At 35.6% G+C, this 17473-nt stretch overlaps 2 protein-coding genes across 2 annotated transcripts in view; both read left to right on the top strand.

Annotated features, from left to right (window-relative positions):
- Window positions 1-851: 851 nt before the first annotated feature.
- On the top strand, window positions 852-8218 carry LOC113099724 (ethanolamine-phosphate cytidylyltransferase-like). Its single transcript, XM_026264656.1, has 13 exons — window positions 852-1087; window positions 2411-2499; window positions 2592-2753; window positions 3564-3630; window positions 3734-3818; window positions 3912-3953; window positions 4276-4414; window positions 4556-4638; window positions 5114-5191; window positions 6648-6713; window positions 7370-7435; window positions 7519-7607; window positions 7703-8218. Exons 1-13 carry the CDS (start codon window positions 975-977, stop codon window positions 7815-7817), a joined length of 1194 nt encoding a protein of 397 aa, XP_026120441.1. The 5' UTR covers window positions 852-974; the 3' UTR covers window positions 7818-8218.
- Window positions 8219-9802: 1584 nt separating this feature from the next.
- The window catches only part of LOC113099729 (guanine nucleotide-binding protein G(o) subunit alpha-like), a 30318-nt gene continuing 22647 nt past the window's right edge, over window positions 9803-17473 (top strand). Inside the window, exons 1-2 of the mRNA XM_026264660.1 lie at window positions 9803-10373; window positions 11957-12048. Of these exons, the coding sequence (XP_026120445.1) occupies window positions 10244-10373; window positions 11957-12048 (222 nt within the window). The 5' untranslated portion in view covers window positions 9803-10243. The remainder of the gene's footprint in view (window positions 10374-11956; window positions 12049-17473) is intronic.

Here is a 17473-nt window from a genome sequence, read left to right as displayed (position 1 = left end):
CAACATGCATTTTCGTTTATTTGTTTAGATTTTGCCAACTTTGCCAACTATTCTGACATAAATATGCTCATATTGGTTTAAATAGTTGAATACTAATGTAAATATCAAAAATCTTTTCAAAGATCTTTTTTTCTCTGCAATTGATCAGAAACCAAATAAGAAATAATATATATTTTTAAATGAATATAAAAATATTTTCAAATATATGTGTGTCTGAGATGTCTGAGATCGCAACTGGCCAGAGCATAACATCTGGAATGAAAGAAGGAAAGAAAGAAAAAGAAATTATTTAAGAAAATATATATATTATTACTGAAGTAAATTAACTAGGCTTATATAATTTTTTTTTCTTTGCAATTTCAAGTAACTAAATATTCAACAAAAATAATATTACTGAAATAAATGCCCACCACTTCAATATATACTGAGCAATTTAAATTGTCTGTATTTAAATTCAAAAACTAGTTATAAGCTATTAAACATTTTAATGAAAGCTTCTGTTTATTTTTGTTCATTATACCATGAAACGTAATAACGTTGCAATATTTAAGAGAATGTTTATTTATTTATTTATAAAAAAGACAATCTGAGATATTTCTTTAAAGGAATATGGAAAAGACGAAAAAAAAATATGTTAAAATAGCCAACACTATCTTGTACCGTTTACAGCGTACATAACGAAACCCTAACGAAAAAATATTCACTGTTTTATTTTTTTCGTTCATGGGGGTTGATCATTTCTTTTCACTTGTTGCAAGGAAATCCCGCGACACTCGCACGACGTCACTTCCCGACGGGGAGGGGCATCGTAAGGACGCGCGCTGTTCTCGTGTTGCGTCATCAACGTTGCGCATATTCTCTAGCTAACGTTAGCTAGGCTTCTTGAAGGACGCGGAGCTGCGGCCGGTGTCATTCATATCAACACAGTCGTGTTCCAGCCGTTTATAACGTCTGCTCGGAGACTCGCTCAAAACATGATCCGGAACGGAATCCACGCGGACGAGGAGGAGGACCAGGGAGAGACGAGCTCGTCCAGCCATAGCCCGGAGAAGAGGAAGCGGGTGATCCGGGTGTGGTGTGACGGATGGTGAGTGCTCAAAGTGGACACTACATCTCTACAGCAAATAAACAGTAAAAACGAGTCTTATAATGGTAGAATTCAACAAAAGAAGTAACTTAACTGCGCCGGGTTGGTTTTACCATGGTATTTTAATATTTGCCATCGTACTTTATAATTTCCTACAAAAAGGATCATGTTTGTCGTACTATGACAGTCTTGGAAAAACCTCGGGATACAAAAGTAACGTTAAGTTAACTTACCGGCACCATGATTTGATTATAGCTTCAGATCGTATTAATTAATTCATTCATTCATTCATTCATTAATATACGGTTGCCTCAGTCACTGTTTTTACGTTGGATTTGAAAAACAACAACAAAAAGAACATGGTATTACTACAGTACATGTGCAAAAACATACTGTTACCACAGTATAGTGAAGTCAGACTGCGATACTGTGTTACTTTGATAGTTTCCATGGGATTGAATGAGTATTATATTTAAGTACCATGGTATTTATATGGTACAGCATGGCATTTTAAAAGTATGCATGTTCAAAATCATGGTATTATCATAGTTTACAACTGTCCATGAATCCAATCCCATAGTACTTTCTGTTAGTGTAAGTTAGTAGAAAGGTTTGAAGCATTATCAGACGTTTGATATTTCATAATTAGAAAGTGTCTGTTTCAGTGAGTACATTAAAACAGAAATAAAACAAATATTTGATGAAAAGAAGAAATTCTGCCAACGACTTGGAAAAAAAATAATACTAAAACTACAACTGAAATAAAATTTGATTAAAGCTTTATAGAAGCATTTTTAAGTGACAAACGCTCAATTACTAAAATTAAAACTGAAATGTAATAAAAGCTAATTTAAATGAGTGTTATGATGGTATACAAATAAGTACCAAAATACTGCAGTGCAGGTTCAAAGGTTATTGGGTCAGGTGATTTCTGAGAACTGACCCGTTTCTCATACCTATGTTAATAGTTCACAAAGGTGTAGAAATGATATGATATTCCTCCAATTCATTTAACCCTAGCATTCAATTTTGAGTGATGGAGTAACTGCTGTTATAAATAACACATAGTGTGGAGTGTGGTGTTCAGCAAAGGCTCATGGGAAATGAAATGGGAGATAATATCCCCATGTAATCCTATCGACCCAGCTAATGATATTACTAGGGGAAAGGGCTCGTGGTGGTTAGATAACCCACCTGTCTCTTGCTACAGCTGTCTGTACAGCCTTTTATTGAACTGCTACGAAAGCAGTTATTCATTACATAACCTGTGTGGGTTCTTTAAACGAAGGACCCTGTATCTAAAGTCCACGTGTGTCTCCACAGCTATGACATGGTGCACTACGGTCACTCTAACCAATTACGACAGGCCAAAGCGATGGGAGATTATCTCGTAGTAGGAGTTCATACAGACGGTATGCATTACAATTTCAGACTTTCACATAAAGCCACTGTAATATACAAACTGAAAAAAATGATCATATATTTGTTTTTCTTTCACGTTCAGAGGAAATCGCCAAGCACAAGGGTCCACCGGTCTTCACGCAGGCCGAGCGTTATAAAATGATACGGGCCACTAAGTGGGTGGATGAGATTGTTGAGGGGGCACCGTATGTTACTACACTGGAGACGCTGGACAAGTACAACTGTGATTTCTGCGTGCACGGAGGTGAGGGGATCATTTAGGCACAATCCATTTTAATCAATCCAACTTTAAAGATGCTGTGTCTTACAGTTTTGTGGAATTTTATTCCTTGAAGTACATTTAATTTTATTCCCAAATGGTTAGAATTACATTTTTCTCAACCATTTTCATCCTGGTTCTGATTCTTAGAACTGAACAGCCTGTGTTTTTATTACAGTTCCTTTTCTTACCGTTCCTTTTCACTCATAACATGCACATTAGTTTGTATGTCAGGTCAGCTTTAGTTACTGAATAGGCATTATGTGTTAAATATAATATTAATTACATGACATTACCACATTAGTGCAAAATTAACAAATGGGGCCTTATGCTAATGTAATTATGATTGTGATGTCATATTCATGACTATTTCTAAACAACAAATCTTTTTAGAGTTTATTTTGAGTAAGTGATCTTGGTGTTTAAAGACCCGTTAACAACAAGAACAATCACTATAAAAATTGTAACGATTATGTTAGTGTTCACACCAGTGGATGATAACCTTCTGTTTATTATAAGTACGTGATGCAGTTTTTTAAATGCTCAGTTTCCTTAATTCAGGATGGATTCTGAGTGGCTGTAAATATTTGTATAATTTGTCAGAAATTGTTTAAATCTTTTAGTCATAGTTATCTTTTTACTTATCACCCTTCCTTGTTGTGTCGGCATAGTGGTTTGTACATCGAAGGAATAACTTGGTTTAGATTATATGCTTCTTTCATTAAGTTAAAATTAAAATAGTTAAAATTGTACCAAAATTTAATTGAATCATAATAATATCATATCTTTTGCTAGATGACATCACATTGACCGTGGACGGGAAAGATACCTACGACGAAGTGAAGAGAATGGGTCGATACAGGTAAAGTCCAATGGGCCTCTGATATACACCTGTGGCACACCACAAAATTTTGACCCAAGGGTGTGTATAATGCTTGGCATGTGTTTTTTTTTTTCATCAACAGGGAATGTAAACGCACACAAGGAGTGTCTACGACAGACCTAGTGGGTCGTATGCTCCTGTTAACGAAATCGCATCACAGTAACGTTGTGAGTAGACTCTATTGTTAATAGTGTGTGCAGATGAGCATTAAGTAATGACTTTCTGTCAGTCCCCGATTCATATTCTACTCTCTCTCACAGGATAATGCAGCCTACCAGCTCCACACAGATAACTTTGGGAAGGTGCGTTGATCTGCTTATGTGCTGATTCATATTTTAATAATATATTGTAATTTGCGGTCATATACAGCTTTGACCATTAGAGGTCAGGGCTTACCTACATTATTTCCAACTATATATGGTTTTGCTTGGTAATGTCACATATTGCAGTCCTTTAATAAGTTGGGAATGCAATTCTATGTTGCTTTGAATTCCAGTTGGGGAACATACTGTACATAACTTGAACTTTCTATGTGGTGTATGAAGAGAATCTTATACATGTTATTCATTTGAATATTCTGGCATTTGCAAAGGTAAAAATTTCTGATGTATCTGTTCTCCTCAGGGTCCTAAAGGGCACAGCCCTTGGACTGGTGTCTCTCAGTTCCTGCAGACGTCTCAGAAGATCATCCAGTTCGCTTCAGGAAAAGAACCACAGCCGGAAGACACAATTATTTATGTGGCCGGAGCCTTCGACCTCTTCCGTATCCTTTTAGACACATACCACTCCACACTTTGCTTCTGAAGACATCTAGAAAGCTAGGAAAAGTCATGACAATTTCAGTTTAAGGTTTGGGAACTCCTGTTATGCTTTTGTTTTGGCCTTGACTATATGACCTGTATAGACATCGGTCACGTGGATTTCCTCGAGACTGTTCACAAACAAGCAGAGAAACCTTACGTCATTGTCGGACTGCACTTTGACCAGGTGTGTTTCAAAAAAACAAATGCTTTACGAGATTTTACAGACCTCTCCTCCCTCACGCTGATTTTTCGAAAGGGCCAAATTTGCTATGACAAGCTGCTTTTAATTCTTTTGATAAACTTTGATCAGACAGAAAACCTCATGTGAACCATAAAAAAAGGAAGTTCAAAGACACATCTTCAGCATGACAACATGCAAACCTGTTTTACACAGTTTTTGAACTTCTATGCCTCAGGGCAAACTTGTGTTTAAGTTCCCTAAAATGAGAAATACCATACACATTACAAGTATGGTTACTACTACTACAAGCTACTAAATTAGAATTGTGAATAGTTTTAAAATGACAAAATTGTATACTGAAAGTGTATCTTAAGTGCATCTTAGTTGGTCTGTAATTGCATTAGTGACTAGTGTGCCATTTTAATGCTTAGTAAATGTTATTATTTTTATGAATTGTATTTGTTTCATTTTTTCGTAGGAAGTGAACCGCTACAAAGGAAAGAACTACCCCATCATGAATATTCATGAGAGAACTTTGAGTGTGCTGGCTTGCAGAGTAAGTGCAAAACGTATGCCTCAAGTCATTTTTGTGTTTTGCATAAACGTGCACCAAACTTACCGCTGCCATTTATAATGTTTTGGTAGTTTGCATAAATTACAAATCTCCTCCAATCTTTTCTTAGCATTTTGAATAAATGACTGCCTCCTCCAGTCATTTTTATGGATTGTGCGTAATTTAATGTCTCCTTCAATCCTGTTTTATTATGTTGGACATTTCAAGTTGCTTTTGTATTCTTGACACTCTTGTTTAAGAACAATGGGCCATTGTATTCAGAGACATGGAGTGTTATAGTACAGAAAAGAGAGTATGGGGGAAAAAACTGGGCAGAAACATCTCAAGGTCAAGAGAATAGACGATCACAAGCAGTGTTGAAAGTACATTTGTACTGCACACTTATGAGACTCCAATTAAAAATCTCACGTCTTGAGCTAATCCAAACCATCTTCAAGTTTACAAACCCTCTCATTCATCCTCAGCACACAAACTCTCATGGATCAGGCACATGCCAGCATACCTAAAACATGCCGAAACATTCAGACAGAACCCACACAAAACAAACTCCAGACCTCCCCAAATACTGTAATATCAGTACAAACCACACGTGCATTCCTTTATGAAAACTGCTGAATGTTGGGAGGTTTCACTTGGCTTTAAGATTTAGAACTTTGGCTGATTTGGAAAATTTTAGAACGTTTGAACCAAGAACTTTGAACTTGGGGATCTATAGAATTGAGGAACATGGTGAACTGAGAACAATGCGAACATAAAGTTTAGAACTTAGAGAACGGAAAGAATATAGAACCTGGAGAACTTGCAGAACTTTGAATTTGTAGAACCCTGAGAACTTAAAACTTAACGAAATTAAAAGACCGTGATTGTAGAACCTAGACAATGTAGAACTTTATAACTTAATGTAGAACTTAAAGAAATTAGATTTACACAAATGTGAAGAATTTAAAACTTAAGGAACTTAACGAACTGGAGAACTTTTGTGAGCTTGGAGAAATCTGAAATGTAAAAAAAAATTAAGTTAGAGAATGTAGAACCTAGGCAATGTAGAATTTAGAGAATGATAATTTACAAATAAAGGAAATTAGAATTGCTAAAAAAAATTGGAACGTAAAACATAGGGAACATAAAATGCTAGAGAGAAAGTGCTGGAGAAAGGTGTGTGCTAGGAGGTCTCTGGGAACTTAAATAAAAGTTATAGAACTTAGATAGTAGAGAATTTTAGAACTTAGAGAATTCTGAAAATGTACATGGAAATTAGAAACTCAAGAACTTGGAGAACTTAATGAGGTGAAATAACTTAGAACTTAAATGTTGAAGAACATAGAGCCTAAAAAATACATCTTGAAGTTTACAGTTTAGAACCGTAAAGCTTTAAGAATCTACTGGAGTCTTCCATTTAGGCTGTAGATAACAGTCTTGTGATTCTTTTTTTCTTCAGTATGTGTCTGAGGTTGTGATCGGAGCTCCGTACACAGTAGGAAAAGATCTTCTGGATCACTTTAAGGTACAGTACTAAACCAGTACACATTGGTCATTCACTGTAGAGAATAAAAATCTAGTTTTGGTGTAACCCGCTTCCAGACACAATAACACAATAAGAGGCTTTGAGTGTGAAGAGAATGTGATTTGTGTGATTCACACACTACGTTATTGAGATATAAAGCTGTGTGTGTGTGTGTGTGTGTGTTGTGTACAGCTCTGGGACAGCTGCCAGATTCAAAGGCTTTAGTGACTGAACACTATTTCAGCAATTCTGTGTTGTCCTGCTTGGGAACAATCTAGAGATTTACTGCTCGCCTCTTTAACCACAAACCCTCGAGCAGTTACAGAGAGTTCAACCGTGCATTATAGTTTAACTAAAAAGAGTGCTTGGGACATTTTCTCTGTCCTGATGGGAAAAATACAAAGGGCGCACACTATATTGGGGACATTATTAATATATTGGACGCTTTTATGGGTTTTGTTTTTTGCTTAACTAAAAAATAATAAATAGAGCTTAAATAGAGATACAAATGCTTATCTTCTACTTATCCTTATTTAAAAAAATAAAAATAAATGAATAATTTGGCAGATAAGCTTATTAAACAGAAACCAAAATGTAAAATCTTAAAAACATTTCACTCTAATTTTGTTTAACTTGTACATTTTTTCTGGTTGTAGGTAGATCTGGTGTGTCATGGGAAAACCGAAGTGTTTCCTGACACAGACGGGACAGACCCTTACACCGTGAGTAAAGTCTCCTTATTTTCATCTCTCTGTGATCTTCTCTTCCATAAAAACCCATTTTTACCCATTGTGTCTCTTTGCAGGAGCCGAAGAAGAGAGGCATTTTCCGCGTCCTGGACAGCAGCAACAATCTGACCACCGACGACATCGTGCAGAGAATCATTGAGAACAGGTTTGTGGGACGATACGAGCTAAACGTGAAAACATTGCTCACGGGAAATGTAACGAACGTATGCAAATGAGCCGTGTCTCTCTTTGTCCCGGTAGGTTGCAGTTTGAGGCCAGGAACCAGAAGAAGGAAGCTAAAGAGATGGCTGTGATTGAGGCTTTGAAGCATAAAGAGGATTCGCTGAAGACCGAGGCGGCTCTAACGAATAATTAACCGAACTGTCCAAACCGAACCAATCAAGGGCTTCATCAAAGAACCCAAATTAACCCTGGACTGTTATATAAACACCCCGAACGAACAAAATGCCTGAGCTGAAGATGCTTTTAAGTGGACATGGAGGAACACAAACTGTTTTTTTTTTTTAATTGCACGACTCTTGTTTGATGACAAAAGCACTTTATGTGCGGAGAAGTTTTATGATACCTATAAAATGGGTTTGAAGACATTCTCTCTGAATGGGAGGAACACTGAAAAACATTCAGCATCTAATTTTGCATTTTGTATGGATGTTATGGGAGGATTGTGTCATTTTGGTGGTTTTTTGAATTGGTAATCCATCCGCACAAATTTGTAGTTGAGCAGAGAAACAATTTGTGAAGAAACACTAGATGTTGACTACAATAGCATGCATACTAGCTGTATGTTTTTTTGTTTGCAGTTCTAATTGTTTTCAGAAGTGATTCTTATTCTATTATCTTTATAGTATTTTTTAATAGATATGTATAAATTAAGGATATACTATACATGATATATAAATACTTTACAACTTTAATGTATTTTTATCCTTTTTTTTTATTATTATTATTGTTATTTTTTCCATTTTGGTAGTGAGATTTTCACAAATGGGATTTTTTTTTGTCAAGATAGTATCACAATGCAAAAAAAAGGAAAAGAAAAATAATTTAAATCATATATATACATTTTTTTTTTTTTTTTTTTTTTTTTTTTGTTGTGAAATGTCATCCTGGCCATTTTTTACGTTTTTAACGCTGGCATATTTTATTCTAGTGGTTTTACCTTTCTCGTCATCACTGAACACTTGATATGCGTGTCCTGAAAAAAAAAATCTCAGAACTAATCTCTGAAGTTTTGTTTCATACACTGTCCACAGTCACCTATCTAGCATTTTACTTGGTTTTACCACTTTTATTTTCACTTTCTTAACATTGTTTGTTGTGACATGAACAAAGTCACAGCCAAAGACTCTTTGACCTCAGGTGATTGATGTCAGTTTAATGTCACGCTTTAATTTTAACAGATTTTTACAAACATCTGTCTCTAAACTAAGTTGATTATTAAAAGTCAAACTTGCTTTTATCTCATATGTACTTTTATCTTGTTTTATGCGGTTTGTTGTCTGTTTTTGTTTAATGAATGTCAAAGCACCTTGCAATTGCAGCATGTTTTTAGTTTGTAACATTTCCTGCACATTTAGGTTGAATTGCTGTTTTTACATTGCAGAAATGTTGAGTGACCAATTCTGAATTTGGTGTTAATGTCTTCAGAAAGTCTATAATTTACTGTCCCATGCATAATAAATTGTAAGCCATCCATTAATTGCAATTTAAATTGCAATAAAAATGTATGAAAAACGGCTTGCTCTGACCATTATTCCATTAAGCGCATAAAAATCTAATTATTTAATTTATTCAATGTGAAGATATATCAGTGATATTAAATTTACATTTAAATACACACATTTTAAACTTAATTTTAAGGCAGGTTTGCATTTACGTGGTCAATTATTGTATAAAGAAAATGTTTATGATTATTAATAAAAAAAATAAAATTTAATGTTAATGTTAATTTAAGATGATACTTTTGGCCGATTCCATCTTTTAGATTTTGTTATTAGATCAAGATTAAATTAGATCAATATTTAAATGATACTAAACTTACTATGCAATATGCCATAATATTTTATTTATTTTTTATTTATTGATTTTATATTTAATTGTTTACTTTGTAGCTATTTTATTATGTTTGTTGTTGTTTGGTTGTAATTACTTTTAGCGTTTTTACTTTATTCAGTTTTCCAGATTTTATATAAAATCTTAATTAATTTATTTAATTTCATTGTATAATGAGTTACACGGACTGCCAGCAGCAACTCTCCCAAAACGCTTGAACAAAACCCATCTCAGGTGACAAGTTCCACAAACATCACGTCACTTCCTTCCTAAAGAAAGCGGACACCCCCAAAAGAGAAGCTCTGTAGGCAACATGCACCATTTATTTTGCGCGTAATGAACAGGTAGAGCTGTGTTGTGGATTATGAGTGTTTGTGCGGCGTCTGACAGTGTTTGCGTGAGATCTCAATGGACACGATGATCCCGAGCCAGCACGAGTGTTGAGCCCGATGAAATTAACCGGGAACAGGCGGATTTGAAACTTTTTTCTCTTTCCTCCTGTACGATCGGACCATCCCAGCCTCTCTCTCTCTCTTCGATTTGGAATCAGATCTTTTCAAAAACACACGCGCAATTGACTTTGGTGTCATTTTACGCTCTATCCGGAGGGACTTTGTATAAGAGCGGGGGGATCTCGCCGGGATGTTTTTACGCGACTTTGAACGTTCCTCTTCGGTTCCATCCGTGATGTTGGGATTTCTGCTGGATCTTTAGCTATGAGCTCTGGAAATGGGTCTGTGTCTGGGCTCAGAGGTGACAGAAGAGGGAAAGAAGGCGAAGATCCACAGCTCGCAGATAGACAGAGATCTGTACGAGTATGCCAAGAGAGAGATGAACCTGGTGAAGATCCTCATGCTGGGTAAGAAGGTCCCATCCAGATGTTTGTTCATCTACCTATTGCTTTTAGGCGAAATAACATGGGGTTTGATGTTTACATATGCCTGCTTGTGCATTAAAAACTAAATTTTGGGTACTCTAGTTTATTTTTAACTAAACGATTGTGGGTTTGAACCCAAGTTTATTGGTTCAGCAACAGATTTGGACTTGAACGTTATCCGTTTAAATAGCCGATCTGTGCTGGTAACTCTAAGAATGTAGGTTTAAACCCCAGATTTGGTTGGAAACCTACCTACTGTACAGATTTGAACCCCAGATTTGTGCAGAGATTGAAACTTGGGTTTGTAACAAAATATTAGGGCTTGTACCTCCTGCAAACCCCAAAATATTATGTTGTGCCCAGATCTGAAGTTTTAGCTTATATGTAAAAAAGGTTGTAGTTTCAAGTCTCAGTTATGGGTTGAAACTAAAAGGTTGGTGGGTTGAACCTCGAGTCTGGTCAGTGAAATGGAAGGTTTTTGCTTTAAAATATCAGATGTGTGCAGTTAAGTGAAAATTTGTGGGTTTGAAAATGAGAAATGGACTGATATCTACAAAGCATTAGCTTCATATAAGATCTGTGTTGGTTTGAATTTCATATTTGTGCAGGTCACTGAACCATTCAGGGTTTAAATTCGATATTTGTGAAGGTAACTGAACCATTCTGGGTTTAATTTTGATATTTGTAAAGGTAACTTGACAGTTTGAACCTTAGATCTGGGCTTGTAACTTAAAGATTGGGGGTTTGAATTTCACTTTTGTGCATGGTAATTTAACCATTCTTTGTATAAACATCAGATTTGTTCAGGTAACTGGACAGTTATTGGTTCGAAACCTCAGAACTGTGCTGGTAATTGAAAGGTTGTGGGTACGAATTTCAAATTTGTCCAGGTAGCTGTAAAGTTCTTGGTTCGAACCACACTTCAAGGCTAATAATTGAAAGGTTGTAGGTTCAAATTTCGTATTTGTGCTGGTAACTAAAAGGTTCTGAGTTCCAACCTCAAATCTTAACTCCTATCTAAAGCATGACAGGTTTGAACCTCATATCTGGTCTAGTAATTTAAAGGTTGTGGGTTTGAAATAAATTTGTCATTTGTGGAAGTAATTGAAGCATTCCGAGTTAAAACGTCAGATTTGTTCAGGTATCGGGACAGTTCTCAGTTCGAACCTCAGATCTGGGCCGGTAATTGAAAGGTTGTGGGTTCAAATTTCATATTTGTCCAGGTAACAGTAAAGTTTTGTGTTTGAACCTCTCATCTGGGCTAATGATTTAATGGCTGTGGGTTTTAATTTCATATTTGTGCAGGAAACTAAAAGAGTTCCAACCTGAATTCTTGACTCATATCTGAAGGGTTGCAGGTTTGAACCTCACGTCTGGGCTGGTAACTGAAAGGTTGTGGGTTTGAACTTCAGGAAGAGTTGATTTATGAACGGTGAAGACTGTACTCTGGAACCAGACATTTATCTTGGGTTAATATAGAATGGCTGTACCATTTGTAGGTTCTGTTGTTAAAATTGTAAACTAAATGACTGATTAGTAATGTTGACTGACCTATATTGATGTAGGTGCTGCTGAAAGTGGGAAAAGTACGCTGGTCAAACAGATGAAGATTATCCACAGTCATGGATTCACCAAACAAGAGCTAGCCAGTTTTAAGGTAAGACATTTTATGATGTTGTTTTCACAGACTTGCATGCAAGAGGTTAATTGCATTTAATAGTTTAACATTTGTTCTGTGCTATATTTTGTCTGTGTGCTCTATACTTCCTCTGCCATCTGGGAAATCAAGCCGCTGTGTGTTTGGGGATTATTAAAAGTTTAAGAGGTCATTGGTTCAGCTGTGAAACAAGACCTCAGTTCAGTGGAAGACTGGATCTTGCTCCAGCATGTTTTTTGTTCTGTTTGGAAGAGAAAGCGGAAGGGGGAAGGAAAAATATGGAAACATGAAACAGAGAAAAGTTTTTAGGTTTTTAAACCATTAAAAATTGCAGACTTCCAAGAACATTTTCTCTATAGTTTGTTCGACAGCCAGTGTACACTTCCTCTATAGTCTAAATGCAAACCTTTTTTGACCGGTCACTCAAAAATGTTACCATGGCAACATAGTGAAGGTGCACTGCACTCTGGCTCCATTAGAGTAACCTGTGGTCCATGTACGTCTTATCACCATGGGAACAGAAAAGTGGTTGATTTTCCCATTTCATAGTAAACCGCAGCCAGCTGTGTTCTCAACATGATCATCTACCCTGTTATCGCTAAAACTGCAGTTTTTGACTGTCACTTCGAGGTGAAACGTCATTTTTGGCAACAAAAATAGTAGTGTTATTCAGTCCCCTTCTTCAGTTTACTAAAAGACCCTAGGCTTGGGGTTGGCAAGTATGAATAAAGTAATTTAATAACACTGTATACATATGACAAACTTGTTATACTTTGCTTGAAATTCAAGGGACAAAACATTAGTACGAGGCTACAAAGGGTTATTGTATGGCTATATATAGACTTTACAGTTCAGCGTGCAAAAATAAAGACTTTTTATTTTGATGACTTCAAACTTTGTTGGGCCAAATACGGAGCCTTGCTGTATCCCGAACTCTAAGATGTGACTTAAACACTGCTTGTCTACATTTACTACAAACCTATGCTATTGTATGACACTTTACCTTTTGGTTAAAATAAATGTACTAGGAGTTTGTTGACTTTAAAGAATGTGCATGTTGGCTGCAGAATGTACAAAAAATGCTAACTAATGTTTTTGAGAGAATGCTACCTTACTGAAACTTGCCTCAGTATTTAATTTCCTCACACTTAATAAAAACCACTTTGATCCTTTGTCATTCAGGAATCTGCCCATCCAGTATTTGTTAGCAAACATTTTTCTAGTCACTTGTTTTTCCAGTTGTTTTATAAATCAGCTGATTTAAAAAAAAAAAAAAAACGGAAGGTCTATCATATATCCTGTGAAATGCCAGGTGCAGATCTGCATGTTTGCTTGCTTGGGTAAAACAGACTTTGTTTACCATGTCCTCTTCATTAAACCTTCCCTCAGGGTTTGTTTGTGTAAGCTACACTTTCCTGTGAGTTTGAATTGGATTGATGGACTTAGAATATGCAAGTGGTGTTTTGAAGTCCCTCAGGGAATGCTTTAAAACCTCAATGACAGCCTATTAGCTCCAGCCGAATGCAAAGGGATCATCAGGATGGTTAACTAGATGACTAGTCACGAAGCAACCACCTAGCTGATTTTTAGTGGCAGGGCGATGAATTTAAGAACCTGTTAGCATGCTTTTTTGGGAAGGAATCATCATCATCTGTGCTATCTTTCGCCGGCAGAACTTTCATCATCTTTAAAACAAAACAATATGTGTTGGAATGTGGGTGAGAATGTTGTGATCTTGTATAGTGTCATGCATCAGAAATAAAAGGACGCTTGGGAGAAAGAAGCAAAGTAAGAATACTGTTTGTGTACACAACTTTTACCAATACCAAAAGATAACAGCTAGTTAATTATTAATACTGAATTATAAACATTGTATTAAAATAATAATTTTAAGCATTGTAAAATGCCACATAAAATATAAAAGGTCTTTATACAAATTAAGTAAATAGAATAATTATTTATAATATATTATATTTAATTATATATTAATATTTTAAAATATATGCATTTAAACAGGATCATTTTATTCTGTGAGTTTTTGTTTTCCCTTAATTCATTGATACTTAAATACTTTATTTTTAAATAGACAGTGATTAGACTGTCTTCAGATATGTACTTCGAAATATTATCTTTCCAAAATGCAAAAGGAACTTGTTTCATAAAATGACACTCTAGCTGCATACGCAGCCTCTGCTGTCATGTGGATAGAGTTTCATGTACATTCTAAACTGAAATTACTCCTTAGGGTTCTTTGTTGAAAAATAGGAGTTCAGAGATTGATGACTGTCACTGTCCTACTTATTGTGAGATGTTAATTTATCAAAGATTTTAGGCATATCAAAAATATAAATGTTTTGTCTGTACAGTTTTTACTCAAATCTAGAAAAGATTTCAAACCATTGTAAATGTGTCAAAAATTTTGTGATTTGCCAAACTGTTGATTCGTTCTATAGGCATTGAACTAAATGACAGTACGTGTGAAGAATGTGATCTCTAGATTTGTTTAACTTTAGCCATGTCACTGCATAGTTTGTGCCAGTCACTGTGGTATGAAACTTTTCTGACTAGAAGCACAATGTTTGTATTTTGCACCATTCTAGTTAATAATTCAACACAACAGCGGTTTTTATATGTTTGTGTTGAAAATGAGAAGAAAAAAAAAGTAATGTCCCATAATAGCACTAAGCTAACTTCTCCCATTGTTCTAGACACAAAATAAACATTGCCCTAAAACCAAAGGATAACCTACAATAGCCTAATTTTATAGTAAACACAGACTAGCCAAGTTTGAGTCATGTCTTGAGTTTGGGATACCTCAAGGCTCTGAGTTCGGTCCATCAAAGTTTGATGCAAATTAAATGAAGTATTTTGCAAGCTAGACCATAATTTTTATGCTGACTTCTTCTATGCCTGTTTTCTCTTCAAATGTTGCCAGTCACAGCGTTCTATGTTTCTAATGTTCAAAAGTCCAGTTACTGCTTGCCTAGTTTTTGTTGGATGGGTTCATAAAAGGTCACGCTTTCGCTCACACATGCATATGTTTGTACAGACCCATAATTATGGCTAGTTTTATATTGTACACATGCTTGCAGACATAAGCATAGTCTGTAATCAGACTGGCCTTGGTTGACTTGGATGTAGTGTCACACAAGGGCGGACCATCGACTGTCAGAGGGAGGCCAGGGAAGGGTGTGGTGAACTATGCTGTGTGTGTGTGTGAATCATAAATACAAGTGAAAATGTTATGTGTTACAGGTAAAAAGAAGGGACTTGCCCTGACCTGAATGTTGCAGGAGTGTCTTTTCTTAATCCTTTCTTTTTGCTCACCATTGTACTAAACTGTCGCTGTGGTCTTTAACCACACCGCGGTCTCTCTAACACACAGGAAGTCAAGTTGTCTTTCCTGTTTCCTCCTTTTTTATTTCTTATATTGACACCAGTCTCTCCATGTCTCCTTGTTCTCCCAAAGCTGCAACTTCAGCCTAAAGGCAAAATGACAAACATTTCTCATTATCATCAATGTTGAAAACAGTAGTGCTGCTTGAAATTTCTGTGGAAGCAGTCATTGACTTTTTTCTAGTGTGCCCATCTGGTGGCTCTTTTTTTTATGGCTAGACTTCACAAAACTCGCAGCTGGGTTTCATGCTTTCATTTCTTCGACCTCCCTCTGACTCCTTCTTTGATGAAGTGGCAAGCTCTCCTTTTACAAACGTGACATCAAGGAGTAATAGGAGACTTTGGAGTGGCGTTGCCGGTGGTCTAGAATTTGAGCTTGACCCAAACATAGTTATTGTAGAATGTACAGTACGGTCTTTGACAAGATTCTGTTGAGCTCATAGATGCCTGGAATTTTCAGAATTTTACACCGAGTTCTAGAATTTGTTGTATGTTGATGTCTGTAAATTCTAGAACTCAAATCCCTGAAAATAAATGGTGAATTCCTAGAATGGTTCAACAAAAAATTAACTTTCTATAATTATTTACTCATCCAAGCCAAATCTGTCACTTTTCTTAGTTTCAAGGAACACACACACACACACACACACACACACACACACACACATACACAAGATATTTTGAGGATTATGTAAGCTTCTTTTTCCATTCAGTAAAAGTGTATTGTGACTTTCAATGGACTTTCAAGCTCCAATATGGACTAAAAGCACCATAAACCTGTAAAAATATTCTATATCACATGTGGTCTGTATTTCAGCTATTCTGGAGCCATATGCTTAGATTCCAATTCAGTTCTAAAATATGATAATCAAGGATGTGACAGCTTAAAAATGTCTGTGAATATGTGAATTTTGAATTTGCTTTTATTTTTATAGTTTCAGTTTTAGTAATTTTATGTCCATTTGACATTTTTATTATGATTTCTGTAACTTATTTTGTATTTTTTTTTTTTTTTTGGTTTTAATTTTATAGTTTTAGTACTAAAACTCACACTTATTTTCAGTTGATTGTCAAAGCAACATTTCTCATTTTCGTTTATGTTTTGTAAGTGTGACCTCTAATATTCATATTTTTTATAGCTGTATTTCAGCTATATTTTAATTCAAGAAAATACATTTTTAGGTTGTTTTAGCAAATTTAGTTACTGAAACTTATTTTAGTTCAATTGTTTGCCCAAGCAACATTTCTAATTTTTTAAAAATATTTGTTACATGTAATGTTCAAATTGTATATTATTTCAGCTTTATTTCAATTAACAAAAAGTTTTTTTTTAAAAAATAGTTTTACTATGTTTTTTTATGTAAAAAAATGCAAATTTTATTTTTAGTTTTGTAAATGTAAGTTTTACATCTAATAATTATTTTTTAATCTCAGATAATCAACCAACTTAATTTTTAAAATATTTTTTTGTAGTTTTTAATCTTTCATTAAACTGTCACTTTAAACAATTTCTTCTGCTAGTTTTTAAGACCTTAACAAGTGTTTAGTAGTAAATAAAAGATGAACAGTGTGTTTTTTCTCTCTCTCTCTCTCTCTCTCACACACACAGACACACACACACACACACACACACACACATAAACCCCTCTGTGAAGCTCCCTGCCATCTTTGCTCTTACCGCTTTCCACAAGAATAGTTTCATTGTTCTAAAGTGTGTGATTCACCTCCTGCGTCGCTCTAGTGCACTTTATGTGTGTTTGCAACAACAGGAAGTCGATAAAAGCGCATCATATATCCGAACCGGGCCCGCAGCCCTTCGTGAACACAGAAAGGCTTTTCCACGTTCGCTCTTCCCTGGAATGTTCTGTCTCTCTGATCTACAGCCCAGCAAACAAAAGCTGTTCAATAAAGGGCAGGAATGTGTTTGCTTTGGCCACAGAGTCAGGGGCGGTGAAAGGGGAAGCATCTGAGCACAACACGAGCAGACGGGCGCTGACAGTGTGAAAAGAGAAAGGTTTTGGGTGGCACA

The sequence above is a fragment of the Carassius auratus genome, unplaced genomic scaffold (assembly GCF_003368295.1).
Source record: "Carassius auratus strain Wakin unplaced genomic scaffold, ASM336829v1 scaf_tig00217025, whole genome shotgun sequence".
NCBI lineage: Eukaryota > Metazoa > Chordata > Actinopteri > Cypriniformes > Cyprinidae > Carassius > Carassius auratus.
This window is presented reverse-complemented; position numbering and strand designations above follow the sequence as displayed.